Source organism: Carya illinoinensis, chromosome 15 (genome assembly GCF_018687715.1).
Source record: "Carya illinoinensis cultivar Pawnee chromosome 15, C.illinoinensisPawnee_v1, whole genome shotgun sequence".
NCBI classification, from domain to species: domain Eukaryota; kingdom Viridiplantae; phylum Streptophyta; class Magnoliopsida; order Fagales; family Juglandaceae; genus Carya; species Carya illinoinensis.
In genome coordinates this window covers 37556346-37572294 of record NC_056766.1, presented here as the reverse complement: position 1 = coordinate 37572294, position 15949 = coordinate 37556346, and the positions used below count along the sequence as shown (strand labels likewise).

Below are 15949 nucleotides of genomic sequence, written 5' to 3'. Positions count from 1 at the left end.
TAAAATAATAATAATAATAATTGTACACCATTCTGTCTATTCTGTGTGTCCATTTTTTCAGATCTAGTGCATGATTGTCTAAGAAAGGGACCAGATGGAAAAATATGTATTGGGCGGCTATATTGGTTTGATGGTTACCTTGGCTGAACTGTGTGTGTGTGAACGAGTCTTGAAATTTGTGTGGTCTGAGTTTAAAGTAAAGGGATAAGAAGGGATCAAGTGTAAATTGGTAGTCCCAACGAATAAGAAAGCTGAAACCACTCAAACGTAAACTAAACGTTCGAATTATGATGAAGTATTAAGCGTTTGAACGATATTGACAATACCAATATTCCAACGCCATAAATTTTCATTCCACAAGGTTGATTTTCTTGTATTGCTTGTTCGGTTATGATAATGTATCTTCAATTCGTCAAGTATTATTGCCATGGTCCTATGCATTAGTTCCAGATGTGTACGTGCATATATATGGCTGTAAGCCTGTAACTAATCACCATCAATATTATTATTCCAAGTGCATGGGCAGGTCTTAATTATGTTATTCATTACTCATAATTCAGATTTCAAATGTATTTGTTGGTGAGTCGTCATCATGGGTTCCCGAAACGTGTTGAAGATAATATCAAATCATAATTTTGATTTGATTTTTATAATTATCAAATCACTTTGTTTTGATTTTCATAATGTTTAAAGTATTTACCTTATCTTATCTCTATGTACGTAATTTTATTATAAGTTGGGATATATGTCTTATATTTAGTAACAATTGAGAAACTATAGATGTAAACATCAATCTTGTATAGAGCACCCTAAACAAGAAGGTGAACACTTTATTGTTAATTCCAAGCTGATTGCTACACACGTATCAAAAATCAAGAAGGTGATCAAGATAATTGAAAAGTATGGAGATTTAGAAATTGGATAGAACATCATATGTAGTACTCAAAGCCTACAATCTATAATTGAGTCACCAGTCAAGGTCTTTCCATTGTTATCATTTTTTGCATGAAATAATGTAATATTTATATAAATTTTAAAGAATTTTATATTTTAATTTTGAAAATTTAGTAATTTTAAAGATGGAGGTGTTTTGTGGAGACTTGGAATTCTTTTCTCACCATAATTGCTTGTTTAATTCGTATGTTTGCATGTCATTGGAACACAATATAAGAATAAGCGAATTTACAATGCAAATGATCTAATTCGCTTTCATTGACACCGAGCCTTAATTAGCCTATTAATTTCTAAGTCATCGGTCAAGGTCTTCTCAAGTTAGCATGTTTTACAAAAAGAGAGAGACAATGCATCTTGTCTTATATATTTACTCAAAAACAATAATATACAAACTTCAATATTTTTTTATATTTTTAAAATTTTAAAACTATTAAATTTTAAAACGATTGGATGTTGAGATGAGATGAGAAATTTGTATATAGTAATGAAATTGTTTGTAAATAGTAGTAAAGTAGTTTGAATTAAGATATTTTATGGAGTTTTGAAAAATGAGAGAGAAAAAATTAAATAAAAATATTAAAAGGATAATGATACTCAGATTAAGAATTTTATCGAGAAAGTAGACCGACAAGTGCAAATGCACTTTTTTATTTTTCTTCCTTTCTTTTCAACCATTTTTATATAGATAATTTAAAAAACTAAAAAAGATTAATTTACTAATAAGTAGTTTCTTAATCATTAAATAAAAAATAAAAATAAAGAAAATTGCTCCATTTCATTAAGAGGAATAATTGTCGATTCAAATAGTATTTTCCGGATCAAAATAGTGTAGCGTGTCAATTAGGATGGGAGTAGTTGGTCGTAGATGACGAGTGGTGAGATATATAGGAGAAGCATCCGAAGATGACTAGACTTTGAGGGAACCGACAGGGTCATGTTCGCGTTCATCTGGATGGGGTCATTGAAAAGAGGGGTATGGACTAATAAGAGTTCCTTTTGAGGGTTTTTTTTTTTTAATCTCTATAATATTTCAAACTCTCCAATTAGTCACTTTCAAATTAAGCAATAAAGATCTTACCGAGTTAGCATTGATCATATTATGTATATAATGCTATAATTAAAATTTTAAATAAAATTTTTATTCAATCTAGAGATAAAACTTCTAAATCAACCTTGAATGATTTTCTTTATATTTTCACTTTGAATTCTATATTAAAAAGTTTAATATTGTATAATAAAAAATTTTGAGATTTATATTAATAAGTTTATTATTTTTCTTAAAATTAGTTTTAATTTAATTTTGGCAATGCCACGTATTTGAAAATAGATAATACATAAAAAATATTCAAAATTTTGGAGTTATAGATAAATAAAAAAAATAAAAAAAATAAAAAAACAATGAAGAGAGAGGCAATTATATGTATATTGAAGTTTTAAAAAATTCTGAAGGGCAAATGAGGATTACAAATGATTTAAAAAAGTATTTTTTATATTTATAGAATTATGGATAAAATTTAAGCATATTTTGATTTTTCAAATAATTTAGGAGGGCCATGCCCCCATAAGGATCAACACGTGGTTCAGCCACTACCACAGGAATACCCTTCTAAAAAATAAGATATTAATTTTCTTTGACTGGTTCAGATTCTTCAGACAAGAAATAAAGAATTTTCTTGACTATCTTTCATAATAAATTTTTATAGACTTTCATGGGGAAAAATAAAAAAAAATGAAAGGGACTTCTTTATAGAGACTAGCTTTTAGGGAAAAGACAACATTTTCTTGACTAGTTGACTCGCGGACTAGCTAGCTCAAAAAAAATATAAATATAAAAATAAAAATTATTGACTTGTTCAACGATGAGTGATGTTGGCAAATGGGCAGTAGTAGTTGGCTCCTGTAAAGATAAGGCCAATTTCTTTGTTAGTACTAGGACCAAACGAAAGAATAGATCATATTAGAGAGAGAGAAATTAAAGGAAATTATTATTATTAATTTTTTTTAATGATAAAAAAAAAAAAAATTAGCATGCAAGCATCCAATCTTTTTAAGGAGTTAACTTTTCTATTAAATTCACAGATATTTTTTTATAAAGTTGGATGCTGCGTGCATAGCTGGTGCAGCATGTGGACTCTCATCTGATTTCTATTTTTCATGCTAAAATCCAAAGTTGGAAATGTGTTTGGCTTTCTTTTTCATTTTGTCACAAAAGTCAAGAGAAAAATTTATTTTAGTTCAGAGCTGATAGGCCTATGGGCCAAATAAAGTCTTCGTCACCTTCCGAATATGATTGTCCAAGTATAAGTATAGACTCCTTTAATTTCTTTACTCAATTCCGACGGTTTTTTTTTTTTTTTTTGTAAATCTTTATAATATTTTTAAACTCTCCAAGTCATTTTAAAATTCAGCAGTAAAATCTTACCAAGTTAGGGCACTAGTAGTGGATTAGTTAAAGTTAAATTTTAATCAAAGAATAATTAACGTATCAAATAAATTACAGGAGTGGGCTCAATAAATAAATATTATTTTTTACTTCAGATCATATGGCTAGCTAAATTTATTGAGCTGAAGGGACTAGCCAAATATTATTTTTAGATAAAAGAATAATCTTCACGAATGTCAATGCTAGGATTCAGTTTGATTCTTTTATGCTTGGATGCATGATGCGATTTTATTTTCTTTTATAACTTCTTTGTTTGGTTGCTGGGTAAGATATCGGTGCGATTTTTTTTTTTTTTTAAGCGGGCTGTGATTTTTTTTCTTTTCGTGGGCTGCGGTTTTTTTTTCTTGATTCAGTGCGATTTTGTTTGCAATTTGTTTATTAGTATTTTTCCTATCAGACATCATTTGATTTTGCCCCTTTCTAATTTGAAAGTTAAAAATTGATATTTTAATAGAATAGTGAAAGATTTATTGAGTCTATCATTTGATATAGTAAAAAGTGACTAGTTAAAATTTATATAAGTGAATTTTTTAACTAAAATTTATAAAAAAGTGACCACTACTAATGCTCGTATCATCTATCATGTCCATAATACAATATTACCGACTCCATAAGCTTAAAATATTATTTCTGCAAATCTCGACTTTTTCCATGCCAGCGATATGTAAGTTGCCTCCAACGTGAACGTATTAACCCAGAGTGGCGGAACGAGCAGTTTTTGTGAGATAGTAAACTTTTCTACCTTATGACATGTTTATATAAAGTAAAAAAATATTAGAAAAAATATAAAAACATATATATATATATATATAATTAGATATCAATCATTTGCTACATTCATGTAGCGTGTCAATTAGGTTGGGAGTGGTTGGTCGTAGATGACGAGTGGTGAGATAGATGGGAGAAGCATCCGAAGATGACTAGACTTTGAGGGAACAGACAGGGCCATGCTCGTGTTCATCTGGATGGGGTCATTGAAAAGAGGGGTATGGACTAATAAGAGTTCTTTTTGAGGGTTTTTTTTTTTTTTATTATTATTTATTATTTATTTTTTTATTTTTTTAATCTCTATAATATTTCAAACTCTCCAATTAGTCACTTTCAAATTAAGCAATAAAGATCTCACGATAAGAGCATTGACAATGAATTCTTTATCTTCATATGTAAAATTATATCTTTTGAAGATTAATTTTAAATATGAAGAAAAATTCCTACATTAGATTATGTATTTTTTGATCAAATAATAATAAAATAATAAAGAGAGAAGAGAAAAAAGAAAAGAGAGAGTTGGGAAGAGAGAAAAAAAATAATAAAATATAGTTTGAAGAAGGAAAATGAGGTCTTCATCTTTGAATAAGAACTATACATAGTTATTTATAATTATAGATATGAATAAACTAATACAGACTATTTTAAAGACATATTCTTCAAATTCAAAGATGAAGATGAAGATAAATAACCCATTATCAATGCTCTAAGCATCGGTCATATCATATATATAATGCTATAAGTAAAATTTTAAATAAAATTTTTATTCAATCTAGAGATAAAACATCTAAATCAACCTTGAATGATTTTCTTTATATTTTTACTTTGAATTCTATATTAAAAAGTTTAATATTGTATAATAAAAAATTTTGAGATTTATATTAATAAGTTTATTATTTTTCCTAAAGTTAGTTTTAATTTAATTTTGGTAGTACTGTCACATATTTGAAAATAGATAATACATAAAAAAATATTCAAAAATTTGGAGTTATAGAAAAACAAAAACAAAAAAAAAAAAACAATGGAGAGAGAGGCAATTCTATATATATTGAAGTTTTAAAAAATTCTAAATGATGATTAGTAGAAAAGTATTTTCTATATTTATAGAATTATGGATAAAATTTAAGGATATTTTGATTTTTCAAATAATTTAGGAGGGCCATGCCCCCATAAGGATCAACACGTGGTTCAGCCACTACCACCGGAATACCCTTCAAAGAAATAAGATATTAATTTTCTTTGACTGGTTCAGACAAGAAATAAACAATTTTCTTGACTACCTTTCATAATAAATTTTTCTAGACTTTCATGGGAAAAAAAATAAAAATTTGAAAGGGACTTCTTTATAGACACTAGCTTTTGGAAAAAAGACTATATTTTCTTGACTAGTTGACTCGCGGACTGGCTAGCTCAAAAAAATAAAAATTCTGACTTGTTCAACGATGAGTCATGTTGGCAAATGGGCAGTAGTAGTTGGCTCCTGTAAAGATAAGGCCATTTTTTTTTTGTAAGTAGTATTACGAATGAAGGAAAGAATAGATCAGATTAGAGAGACAGAAATTAAAGGAAATTAATTTTTTTTTTTGAAAGAAAAAAAAAATAGCATGCAAGCTATGTCTTCCTCGCTTGAAACTGTTCTTATGCAACAAGAAGCTGTAAAACTCTTATTTGGGATACTTGTAATTTCAGCAACAATATTTGCAGCAGCAGCAGTTGAACCCAATTCTAACTGCGGCACAACTTATAAATTGCTTGACCTCCTGGAGAGGGCTTGCTATTCTTTAGGAGCCTATAGGGGTAACCAATAATCCTGGTCACTAATCGGGCCACTAGCCCGAGAGACCATAATGGCTCAGCCCACCTTCTGGATTCAATCCATCTTAACCATCAAGAGATCAACTTCTTCCATCGGGTAAGGAAATCTATCATTTGAATATAAAAAAACCTTTCATCTAAAGACTTGAATTTCAAATAACAGAAAAACTCGCTATCATAAAATTCCAGATGTTCTACGGGCTCTATATATATAAAGAATTCAAGTATGTGTAGATTATCAGCTTCATTGATATTAAAAATAGTACATTCCATTACCATTACTTGCTTATGCATGCAGCATCCAATTTTTCTAACGAGTTAACTTCTCTATTAAATTCATAGATACTTTTTTACAAAGTTGAATGCCGGGTGCATGCAACACGTGGACTCCCACCTGATTTCTATATTCCATGCTAAAATCCAAAGTTTGCAGCATCCAACTTTTTCATTTTGCCACAAAAGTCAAGAGAATAATTTATATTGGGACAGAGCTGACAGGCATATGTGACAAATAAAGTCTTCGTCAACCTTCCGAATATGTGACAAATGAGTACTAATAATTGCCTTCTATAAAGAGAAGGCCATCTTCCTCCAAGTTAACTACTTCAAACGAGCGAAGAAAGAATATTAGATCAGATTAGAGACACAGAAAAAGGCAATTAACTATGTCTTCCTTGCTTGAAACTGTCGTTCTGCAGCAACAAGCTGTAAAACTCCTGCTCGGGATACTTGTAATGTCAGCAGTAATATTTGAAGCAGCGGCAGCCGCTGAACCCAATTCCAGCTGCAGTAGAAGATGCGGATCGCTTTACATCCCCTACCCATTTGGAACATCCGAAAGTTGCTACCTTGACCCATCTTTTCTCATTACTTGCAAGTCCAACTTCTCCTCCGGAATGATTACTTATACACCATTTCTGCGCTTAGGCAACATAAAAGTACTCAACATATCATTGGTGGATGGTGAATTGCGAGTCTCAATTCATATAGCCACTAATTGCCCACTGGAATCGAACTACAATGCCAATAATTGGGGCGATAAAAGATTGATCAAGCTACGAGAGTTTCCCATATCGTATACAAAGAACGTGCTCACCGCAGTCGGTTGCGACACTCTAGGGCTCATTACAAGTTCTGAGTCTTCAGACAATAATTATACGACTGGATGCGTGTCACGCTGTTACAGCACCAAAGGTATGGTTAACGATTTTTGCTCTGGCAGAGGCTGTTGCCAGACTCCTATCCCAGATGGAATAAAATATTTTACTGTGTCCGTTGAAAGCCTTAAAAACCACTCCGAAGTGAGCAAATTCAATCCATGTGGTTTCGCCTTTGTCGTGGAAAAAAAAGAATACAAGTTTTCAATCTTAGATCTTCAGAATATGCAGAATAAATATGCTTTTCCCTTGGTGCTAGATTGGGCAATTGGAAATAAGACATGCGAAGTTGCCAAGAAAATTAATACTACAGGATACGCATGTAAGGCAGTGAATAGTGAATGTTACGATTCCACAAACGGTCCTGGGTATCGCTGCAACTGCTCCCCAGGCTATGAAGGAAACCCATATCTCTCTGGTGGTTGCAATGGTACGTTAATGCTCTATATATGCATTAATTTGATAATTTCTTAGATCTTCATTAATTTCTTTGTTTTCACTGAGTTTTCATGTGACGTTCTGTCAAATCCATATATATTCCGAGAATAATTTTTTACAAGTTAATATATATCGAAAATAAATACTCTACAATATATTTAAAAATATTCATTCATAATTATTATTTGCTAATATATCCTAGAAAATTTTGATAATATTTTTATACAATTATTGAAAATAAATATTCTTATAATATAATTGATAATATTCTTCTAATATAATCTCATTTTTTTTATATATTTTTTGAATCAGTCTTGATTTTTCTTAGGAGTATAATTTTTTTCATGACATCATATTGAAGATTTTTATCGCTATGATGGATGTGAGTTTTGACATGAGCTGTATTAATCATGTGTTTCAGATATTGATGAGTGTAAAACTCCAAATCATGGGTGCGCTGATAATGCATGTGTCAACCATGTGGGATCTTACAACTGTTCATGCCCCATGGGGTACCAAGGAGATGGGTGGAAAAATGGAAGTGGTTGCATTTCCGATATTCCTAAACCAAGCAATTCTAAGAATATCATCATTGCACTGTGTAAGTATATATAAATGATTTGTACCGTACTCTATTTAAAAATCATGTACGTAACATTATTTAATTTATATCTATATATTTTACATGTTATCAATTAATTTGTTAGAATTTTGAACTTCATAAAGATTTCCTAATAATCAGTCGATCCAAACAAAGAATAAAAATTAGTTATAGCGTCTCTATTTAGAAAGTGAGAACTATAGATGCCAATTGATGTCATTCCAGTATCTAGAAGAAAGATTAATTAATTAAATGCAATTGATAATATATTGGTTCATCATATCCATTTTAAATAATTTACCCTTTTTTTTTTGTCTCTAACATCAACCACATTTGAAAGCTGTCAAAGGTAGACATATCTATGCTAGCTTATGAGGTAATCACTCATGTAAATACATTCTAGCTCAAATTTTCATTGCGTCGTCCTAAATATTGGTTCTTAATAAATTAACTTTGTTCAAAATGATTGTAAATTGTAAAGCTGATAATACTGGTATTGAGTAAACTTAAAGAGACATGTTTTAGCTACAAGATGATTTCATAAAATTATAAATTCATAAATTGACGTGGCGAGATATGATATTACTTTTATTATAAAATAGATCTACCGTATCACATAATCCCATATCAGTTTGTATGAGTTTACTTTTGTGAAATATCTTTCTATCTGTGGCACTTTTCAAACATAAAGAATGTAACATTGGATTTTGGTCACAATTTTACTTAAGAATTCATTTTGTGTAGGTATCAGCATAAGTCTCTCTGTCTTGCTGTTGGGAGGTTCTTCAGTGCTATTGGGATTGAAAAGAAGGAAGCTCATCAAACTCCAAGAAAAGTACTTCCAACAAAATGGTGGCTTAATGTTACAAGAACATATTTCGAATCATGGAAGGTCTATGGAGACAACGAAAATCTTTAGTAATGACGAGCTTAAAAAGGCCACCAACAATTATGATGAGAGTACAGTCCTTGGCAAAGGGAGTTATGGAACTGTTTACAAAGGAGTATTACCCGATAACAAAGTGGTTGCCATCAAAAAGTCCAAAATCTGTGATAAGAGCCCAATCGAGCAATTCATTAATGAGGTGATTTTGCTTACCCAAATCAATCATAGAAATGTGGTTAAACTAATAGGTTGCTGTCTTGAAACAGAAGTTCCCTTACTTGTTTATGAATTCATCACAAATGGGACTCTTTCTGACCATATTCATGATATAAGTCGTGCTTCTTCTCTTTCATGGGAAAAACGTTTGAAGATAGCAACAGAAATAGCAAGAGCCCTTGCATACCTACATTCTGAAACTTCTATGCCAATTATACATAGAGATGTGAAAAGTACTAATATACTATTAGATGATAACCACACAGCAAAAGTGGCTGACTTTGGAGCTTCAAGATTGATAGCTCTTGATCAAACAGAAATAACCACCTTGGTGCAAGGAACTCTCGGGTACTTAGATCCTGAATACTTCCAAACTGGCCAGCTAACCGAAAAAAGTGATGTGTACAGCTTTGGTGTTGTGTTAGCAGAGCTGCTGACAGGTGAAAAAGCAATTTCTACCAATAGGCCTGAAACTTATAAAAACCTAGCAATGTATTTTGTTTCTGCAATGAAAGAGGATCGTCTTTTTCACATTCTTGAGGATCACATTGTCAATGAGGGTAATATCGAGCCATTAAAGGAAGTTGCTAATCTTGCAAAAGGGTGCTTAAGGTTAAGAGGGGAGGATAGGCCCACTATGATGGAAGTGGCAATGGAGCTAGAAGGATTGAGAATTATGGAAAAGCATCCATCTGAAAAGGATAATCAAACCATAGAAGAAATGGAATACTTGCTTAATACACCTACACTCTCTTTCAACATTGATAATGGTGCTAGTTCTTCTGCAAGTGCAGCTTGTGGACATGATAGCATGACAAACCGACTCTTGAACACCCTAGATGATGGCCGATAAGTAACTAAGTGGCAATAATTGATTTATATAAATCACTTAGGTCCATTCGTGAGCTTCTATATGCATATTAATGTTGTGTAATAATGTTGTAGACTACCATGGATAATTCAGTATCTATTTCTGGTTGTCCCTCTTTCACTAAATTTTTGTAGTTGGATGTAACTTGGAACAATTTTGTGTTCCTCGAAGTGAACAAATTAGTTTGATACCATGGATCATTCAGTACTTTTCCCTCAATATTTCTCCATTCTTGACAATTTAAGAATCATGCTAATGTAATAAAAGTTGTACAACTTGTACTATCTTCCACAAGCACTGAGGGTTCCATGACAAGTAGTACTCTTCGGTTCCTAGGTACATTACAACAGCAATTAGTATCAAGTAATTAACAGAATCATGGCATTTATCCCGACCTTAGCCATCAAGAAAATTAGGGGAAAAATGTTGAAAAAAATTACAAGAAAATAAAACTAAACAACACATGAATAATAAAATGGGAGATCTAGAGTTCAAGTGGCCAACCCTCATCAAGAGGGTCTTCACTCCCTCATGGGGTGGCTCTTGTCTTCCTAATTATATGGAGTTCGCCTAAACATGGTTTTCTGCAAAGAATGCATCTTTGATCCAAATGTAGGTTCAAGTCGGGTTTAAACATGTAATGGGAACTTGATATGTTAGTCTCTCATTTTATTCAAATAATTGAGATGTACAAAATAATTGCCCGTATTCGGAAAAGAAAATTTAAAATTTTCATATCTTGCCTCGCTTTTCTTTGATATCGATCGGTTGACAAGTTATTGAATCCATGATATAGATCTACACCCTCTCCATTGTTTGATCAAGTAATAAAGATGACTTGCATGTAGAACTTATAATTCTTCATCTCAAATAAATTAGGTCTAATCTAGCTTTCCATTTGAGGATCAAAACCTGTTTCGACCAAGAATTTGCAAAGGCCATAACAATGAAAGCAAAGTTGAACACAAGTTCCCATTTGTAAAATTGTCTTTACTTTTCATGTTGAGCTAACATATATAGTCTATAATCCTTGAACTTGGAAGCAAAGCCGGAGACAAGTTCTTCAGTCGGTGCTCTTTCATGCAGAAAAATCAATTCTTGAGCTTCTCTTGCTTCTTGGTTTGATTTGCGTTGTATAGATTTTGTTAACAATTTTTTTTTTTTCTACAGGTTTTCATCCGTGAAGGAACACTAGCTGTAAGGATTTTTGGTTTTTCATATGCTCTTTGTGGGTATAAATTCTAGTCTTGAAAAGCTTTGAATTTACTTTTCTAAAAACTAAAAAGGAGAGTTTGGAAAGAGATTGTCACAAATAAGTATTTGCGACAATATATTTATGTCAGAAATAACTTATTGTTATAAATATATATATATTGCGGCCCCAACATGTTGCCGCAATACAAAAGAAAGTTTCAAAATAAATTATAGACTATAAAACCAATAAAATGAAAAATGAATCCAAAAGTAGAAAATGAATGGTGTAATATAAGCCTAAAAATGTAAATATGAACGCAATATTGGAGATCCAGATTCAACAAAACATTATATAACAATTTCAAACAAATATGTACAAACTATGCTACCCATTTTACCAACTCAATATTATCAAAACAACTCTAATCTACCCAAAAAACAACTAATAAAAATCATTAATTACATATATTAAAGACCATGATAAGAGAATAATCTTAAAAAAAGTCTATAACTGCCAATAATCTTGTGATGTTCCCTTGGTTTATTGCTCCTGCCTCAACCCGTGTTTGTGTTTTTGTTGCAATCTTCTCAATACAAATATAAACTCACTTTGCATGGCAAAACAGGACCTCCAAAATTCAGCAAACAAAGAGAGAGAATTACTAAATCAAGACATGCTTTTCTACATGGAGTCATTAAGGAAGAAACATTTGAGTAAAGACAAAGGCAGTATGCATACTTTATAGTCATTAGTCTTGATCAACATATCCATCTTGTGAAACAAAGTCAAAATCAAGTTTCCCAAAAATGCTCCAAAAGGCTGGTTAATCTAACAGTTAAATATAAGTTGTAACATTGTTTGTTGCGACTTGCATTTATGCTCTTTGCTATGTTGTATTAAATTTAACATTAAAAATTCATTGAACATGTCCCAGCTAATATAGTAAAATCCCCCCACTGCCAAACTAAGCTAGTCATATCACAAAAATACCAGCCAGAGTGCTAATCATTGTTGAATGCAAAATCTAAATCACTCTGGGGTCATTGTATAACGCCCGGTCCCACAGGGGTTGGAGAGCTACTTCCTGTAACTTAAAACTCATATTTCATCAAGATATTTATATACTCCAAAATATAAAGTCATCAAAATATTACAAAATCTCTTAATAAAATCTACCCTATGAGTAATCCACTATGCTTAAGTATTCATCTCACACATGCTCCATAATCCTGATCCTTGGCAGAACTATTCAAAATCATCTGAAAAATATTATGGAGATAAGGGGTAAGTTATCAACAATTCAGTAAATAAAGCACATATACTAGTGTCTAAACATAAGCCTTTTCAGAAAATTCAATATGCAAAAACAAAACATTTCATCTTCGTATGCTGAAACAAAACATTTCAAAGCCACCTTTCAAACTATTCATAAAAAAAAAAAAAAAAAAAAAAAAAAAAAAAAAAAAAACCTAGCTGTTCTTATTCAACATCCTTTGTTCATATTCAAAGACCGACTACAGAGGATACCTATTAGAGCACTATAAGTGAAAATCACAAGCGGGACTCTATCACCGTCTCTGCTTACCACTATCCCTACAACTCCTAGACACCAGGAATCATCATGCAGGACTTTACCATTGTCCCTGCTTACCAACCATACCTGACTTTGTTCTAATACCAACAATTCATATCATATCAAAGACTTTTTATTCATATTCAAAATGCACATCTTTCTTCATCTTATCATATCATTTCATATCGTATCATATCATATTACCATTATTCTTTTCCATGGTAGGGCCATATCATTTCATATTAGAACTGGAATCAGAATTAGAATTAGAATAAAAATAGATAAGTCGTGCCAAAGGTTTTTCAGATACATATCATATCAAACCACACGCTGAACATATTCATATCTTTTCCATATGATCAAAATAGATCCAAAACATTTTCGTATAACATGTACAAAATTATTAGACATCATATTCGCTCTTTTGCATATTTAAAAAACATGTCAAATATTGCTCATGTCTAAACCAGTCATATCAGAAAGCATTTTTCTCTTTCATATAGATTTCATGAATAATGCATAAATACATAACTGAGGTTGCTTTTCACATTTTCCTTTTAAAACATATCATGTACATTTTCAAAACCAACCACAGTTCACTTTTCTTTTTGTGCAAAGTCTAGCATAGGAACCCCGCTTATCTGAACTTCTTAACTTTTTAAAATACCTTCATAATAGTGCCAAACGAATATCAATCATCACCAATAAAAATTCATGTAATTTGAATAAATCTCCAATTGAGTAAATACCTCATATTTACACCTGAAATACTTATTATAATGACTCAGAAACCTAAAATTTCTCTTAACCACAAAAATACTATCACTTGCTAAATTCCTCAATATTTTCTTAATCAAAAACCTATTGATGCACATAATCAAATGCATATTCTATTCTACACGAAAAAATCATACAGATATTTAAAAATATTTAAAATACCCATAATATATTATGAAAAATAGAATACTTTGGTTGCTTTAATTCAAGCACGTGTCTAATAAAGTCTTCGTCAACCTTCCGAATATGATTGTCCTAGACTCCTTTAATTTCTTTACTCAATTCCTACGGGTCTCGGAATCTCTCTCTCTCTCTCTCTCTCTCTCTCTCTCTCTCTCTCTCTCTCTCTCTCTCTCTCTCTCTCTCTCTCTCTCTCTCTCTCTCTCATCTTTATAATATTTTTAAACTCTCCAAGTCATTTTAAAATTCAGTAGTAAAATCTTACCGAGTTAGCATTTATCATGTCCAAAATTACCAGTTATGAACATCAAAAACAAAATTTGCAGTATAATTAATAGAGATCATAAAATATCTATAACCTGACCCTGATATCACATGTTAAATATTTTAATATAAATATTAATAATTGGATATTTGATTTTCTATAATCTATGATAATAAATAATAATAATTAGAAAAACGTACCTCACTCTATTTAGTTTGATAATGAATCTAATCTAACTATAAGAGAAGAATCACTTTAATAACTATACATCAAAGTGTCTCCTAATAGTCAGAGACACAATAATGTTATAGGTGAAAACCATTTGACCCTTCAGTGCTATTTATAGATTTCTGACCATCACAAAATCTAAAGACTTTGTGTCTTAATGTGATTAGATATAGAGGTATTCTAGTCCCACAATGACTCATTTAAATTAAGTTATAAGATTGAGTTAATTTAAATCCATTAGATATAAGTGTGGGACATAGAGTTTAAATAAAATTCTTACAAAAGGTATAAAACCAGAAGACATCATGAAGTTAATTCATTAAATTATACCAAATTTCCAACACCAACAGTGCAGAAACCATTGATGATGTCAACAAAAACAAGATCAGTAAAAGTATCATCGGCAAAGCCATGAACTACTCTGCTTAAGAGGAATCTCACCCTTCAAAATATCAATTGTGGGAGACACCATTTTAATTTCCAGTTGCTTGATTCACTTATTCTTAGATATGTCTATCAACAAAGAGTAAAGAAATTAGTGCTTAATTTCCTTTAAGCAGGGTGCGAGCAAACACTGTAAATTCACAGATATTTTTTTTACAAAGTTAGAAGCTGCATGCATGGTTGGTGCAACTTGTGGTCTCACTGATTTCTATTTTCTATGCTAAAATCCGAAGTTGAAATGTATTTGGCTTTCTTTTTCATTTTTCCACAAAAGTCAAGAGAAAAATTTACATTGGGACAGAGCAACAAGCTGTAAAACTCCTGTCTAAAGCATATTTTTATTTTTCAAAAGAATGAGAGGCCTTGGCTCCCCTAATTAATTAAGGATCAACGTGGTTCCGCCATTGCTACCCAAATACCTTTCAAAGAAAATATAAGATATTAAGTTTCTTGACTAGTTCAGACAAGAAATAATTAATTTTCTTGACTATCTTTAAAACCGTGTTTTTCAGACAAGAAATAATTAACTACTTCAAACGAACGAAGAAAGAACATTAGATCAGATTAGAGATCACACAAAAACCAAGGCGCAGTTAACTATGTCCTCCTTGCTTGAAACTGTTCTTCTGCAGCAACAAGCTGTAAAACTCCTTCTTGGGGTACTTGTAATATTATCAGCAGCAATATTTGTAGCAGCAGCGGCAGCTGAACCCAATTCCAGCTGCGTCACAACATGCGGATCAGATTAGAGATAGTCAAGTGCCTTTTTCACTTTGAATTTCATTTTAAGAAGCTTAATATTATACAATAAAAAATTTTGAGATCTATATTATTAAGTTTTTATTTCTCCTAATGGTAGTTTTAATTCAATTTTGGTGGTGCCACCCCATGTTAAGGACAAAGCTACTCCTGCACTGACCATCAGCCAAAATACCTCATAATAGCAGAACTTGAGCATTACCCCTGCGTAACAAACTTAAACTTTGCAGTGCTTGCATTCCTTTGCTATCATTGTATTATTGCCATTTTCTAAAAGAAAATTTAAAAATTAATGTAATTTTTTGTGATGCGTTAGATTTATTTTATAATAAAAATAATTTTACAGTTTGACGTAACGTATTAAAATACCACATCAATA

The 15949-nt window shown here is 31.3% G+C and overlaps 1 protein-coding gene across 1 annotated transcript; it reads left to right on the top strand.

Annotated features, from left to right (window-relative positions):
- The first annotated feature begins 6532 nt into the window (after nt 1-6532).
- On the top strand, nt 6533-10353 carry LOC122297516 (putative wall-associated receptor kinase-like 16). Its single transcript, XM_043107599.1, has 3 exons — nt 6533-7567; nt 7997-8176; nt 8921-10353. The coding sequence occupies exons 1-3, from the start codon at nt 6646-6648 to the stop codon at nt 10129-10131; spliced, it is 2313 nt and encodes a 770-aa protein (XP_042963533.1). The 5' UTR covers nt 6533-6645; the 3' UTR covers nt 10132-10353.
- The last annotated feature ends 5596 nt before the right edge of the window (nt 10354-15949 follow it).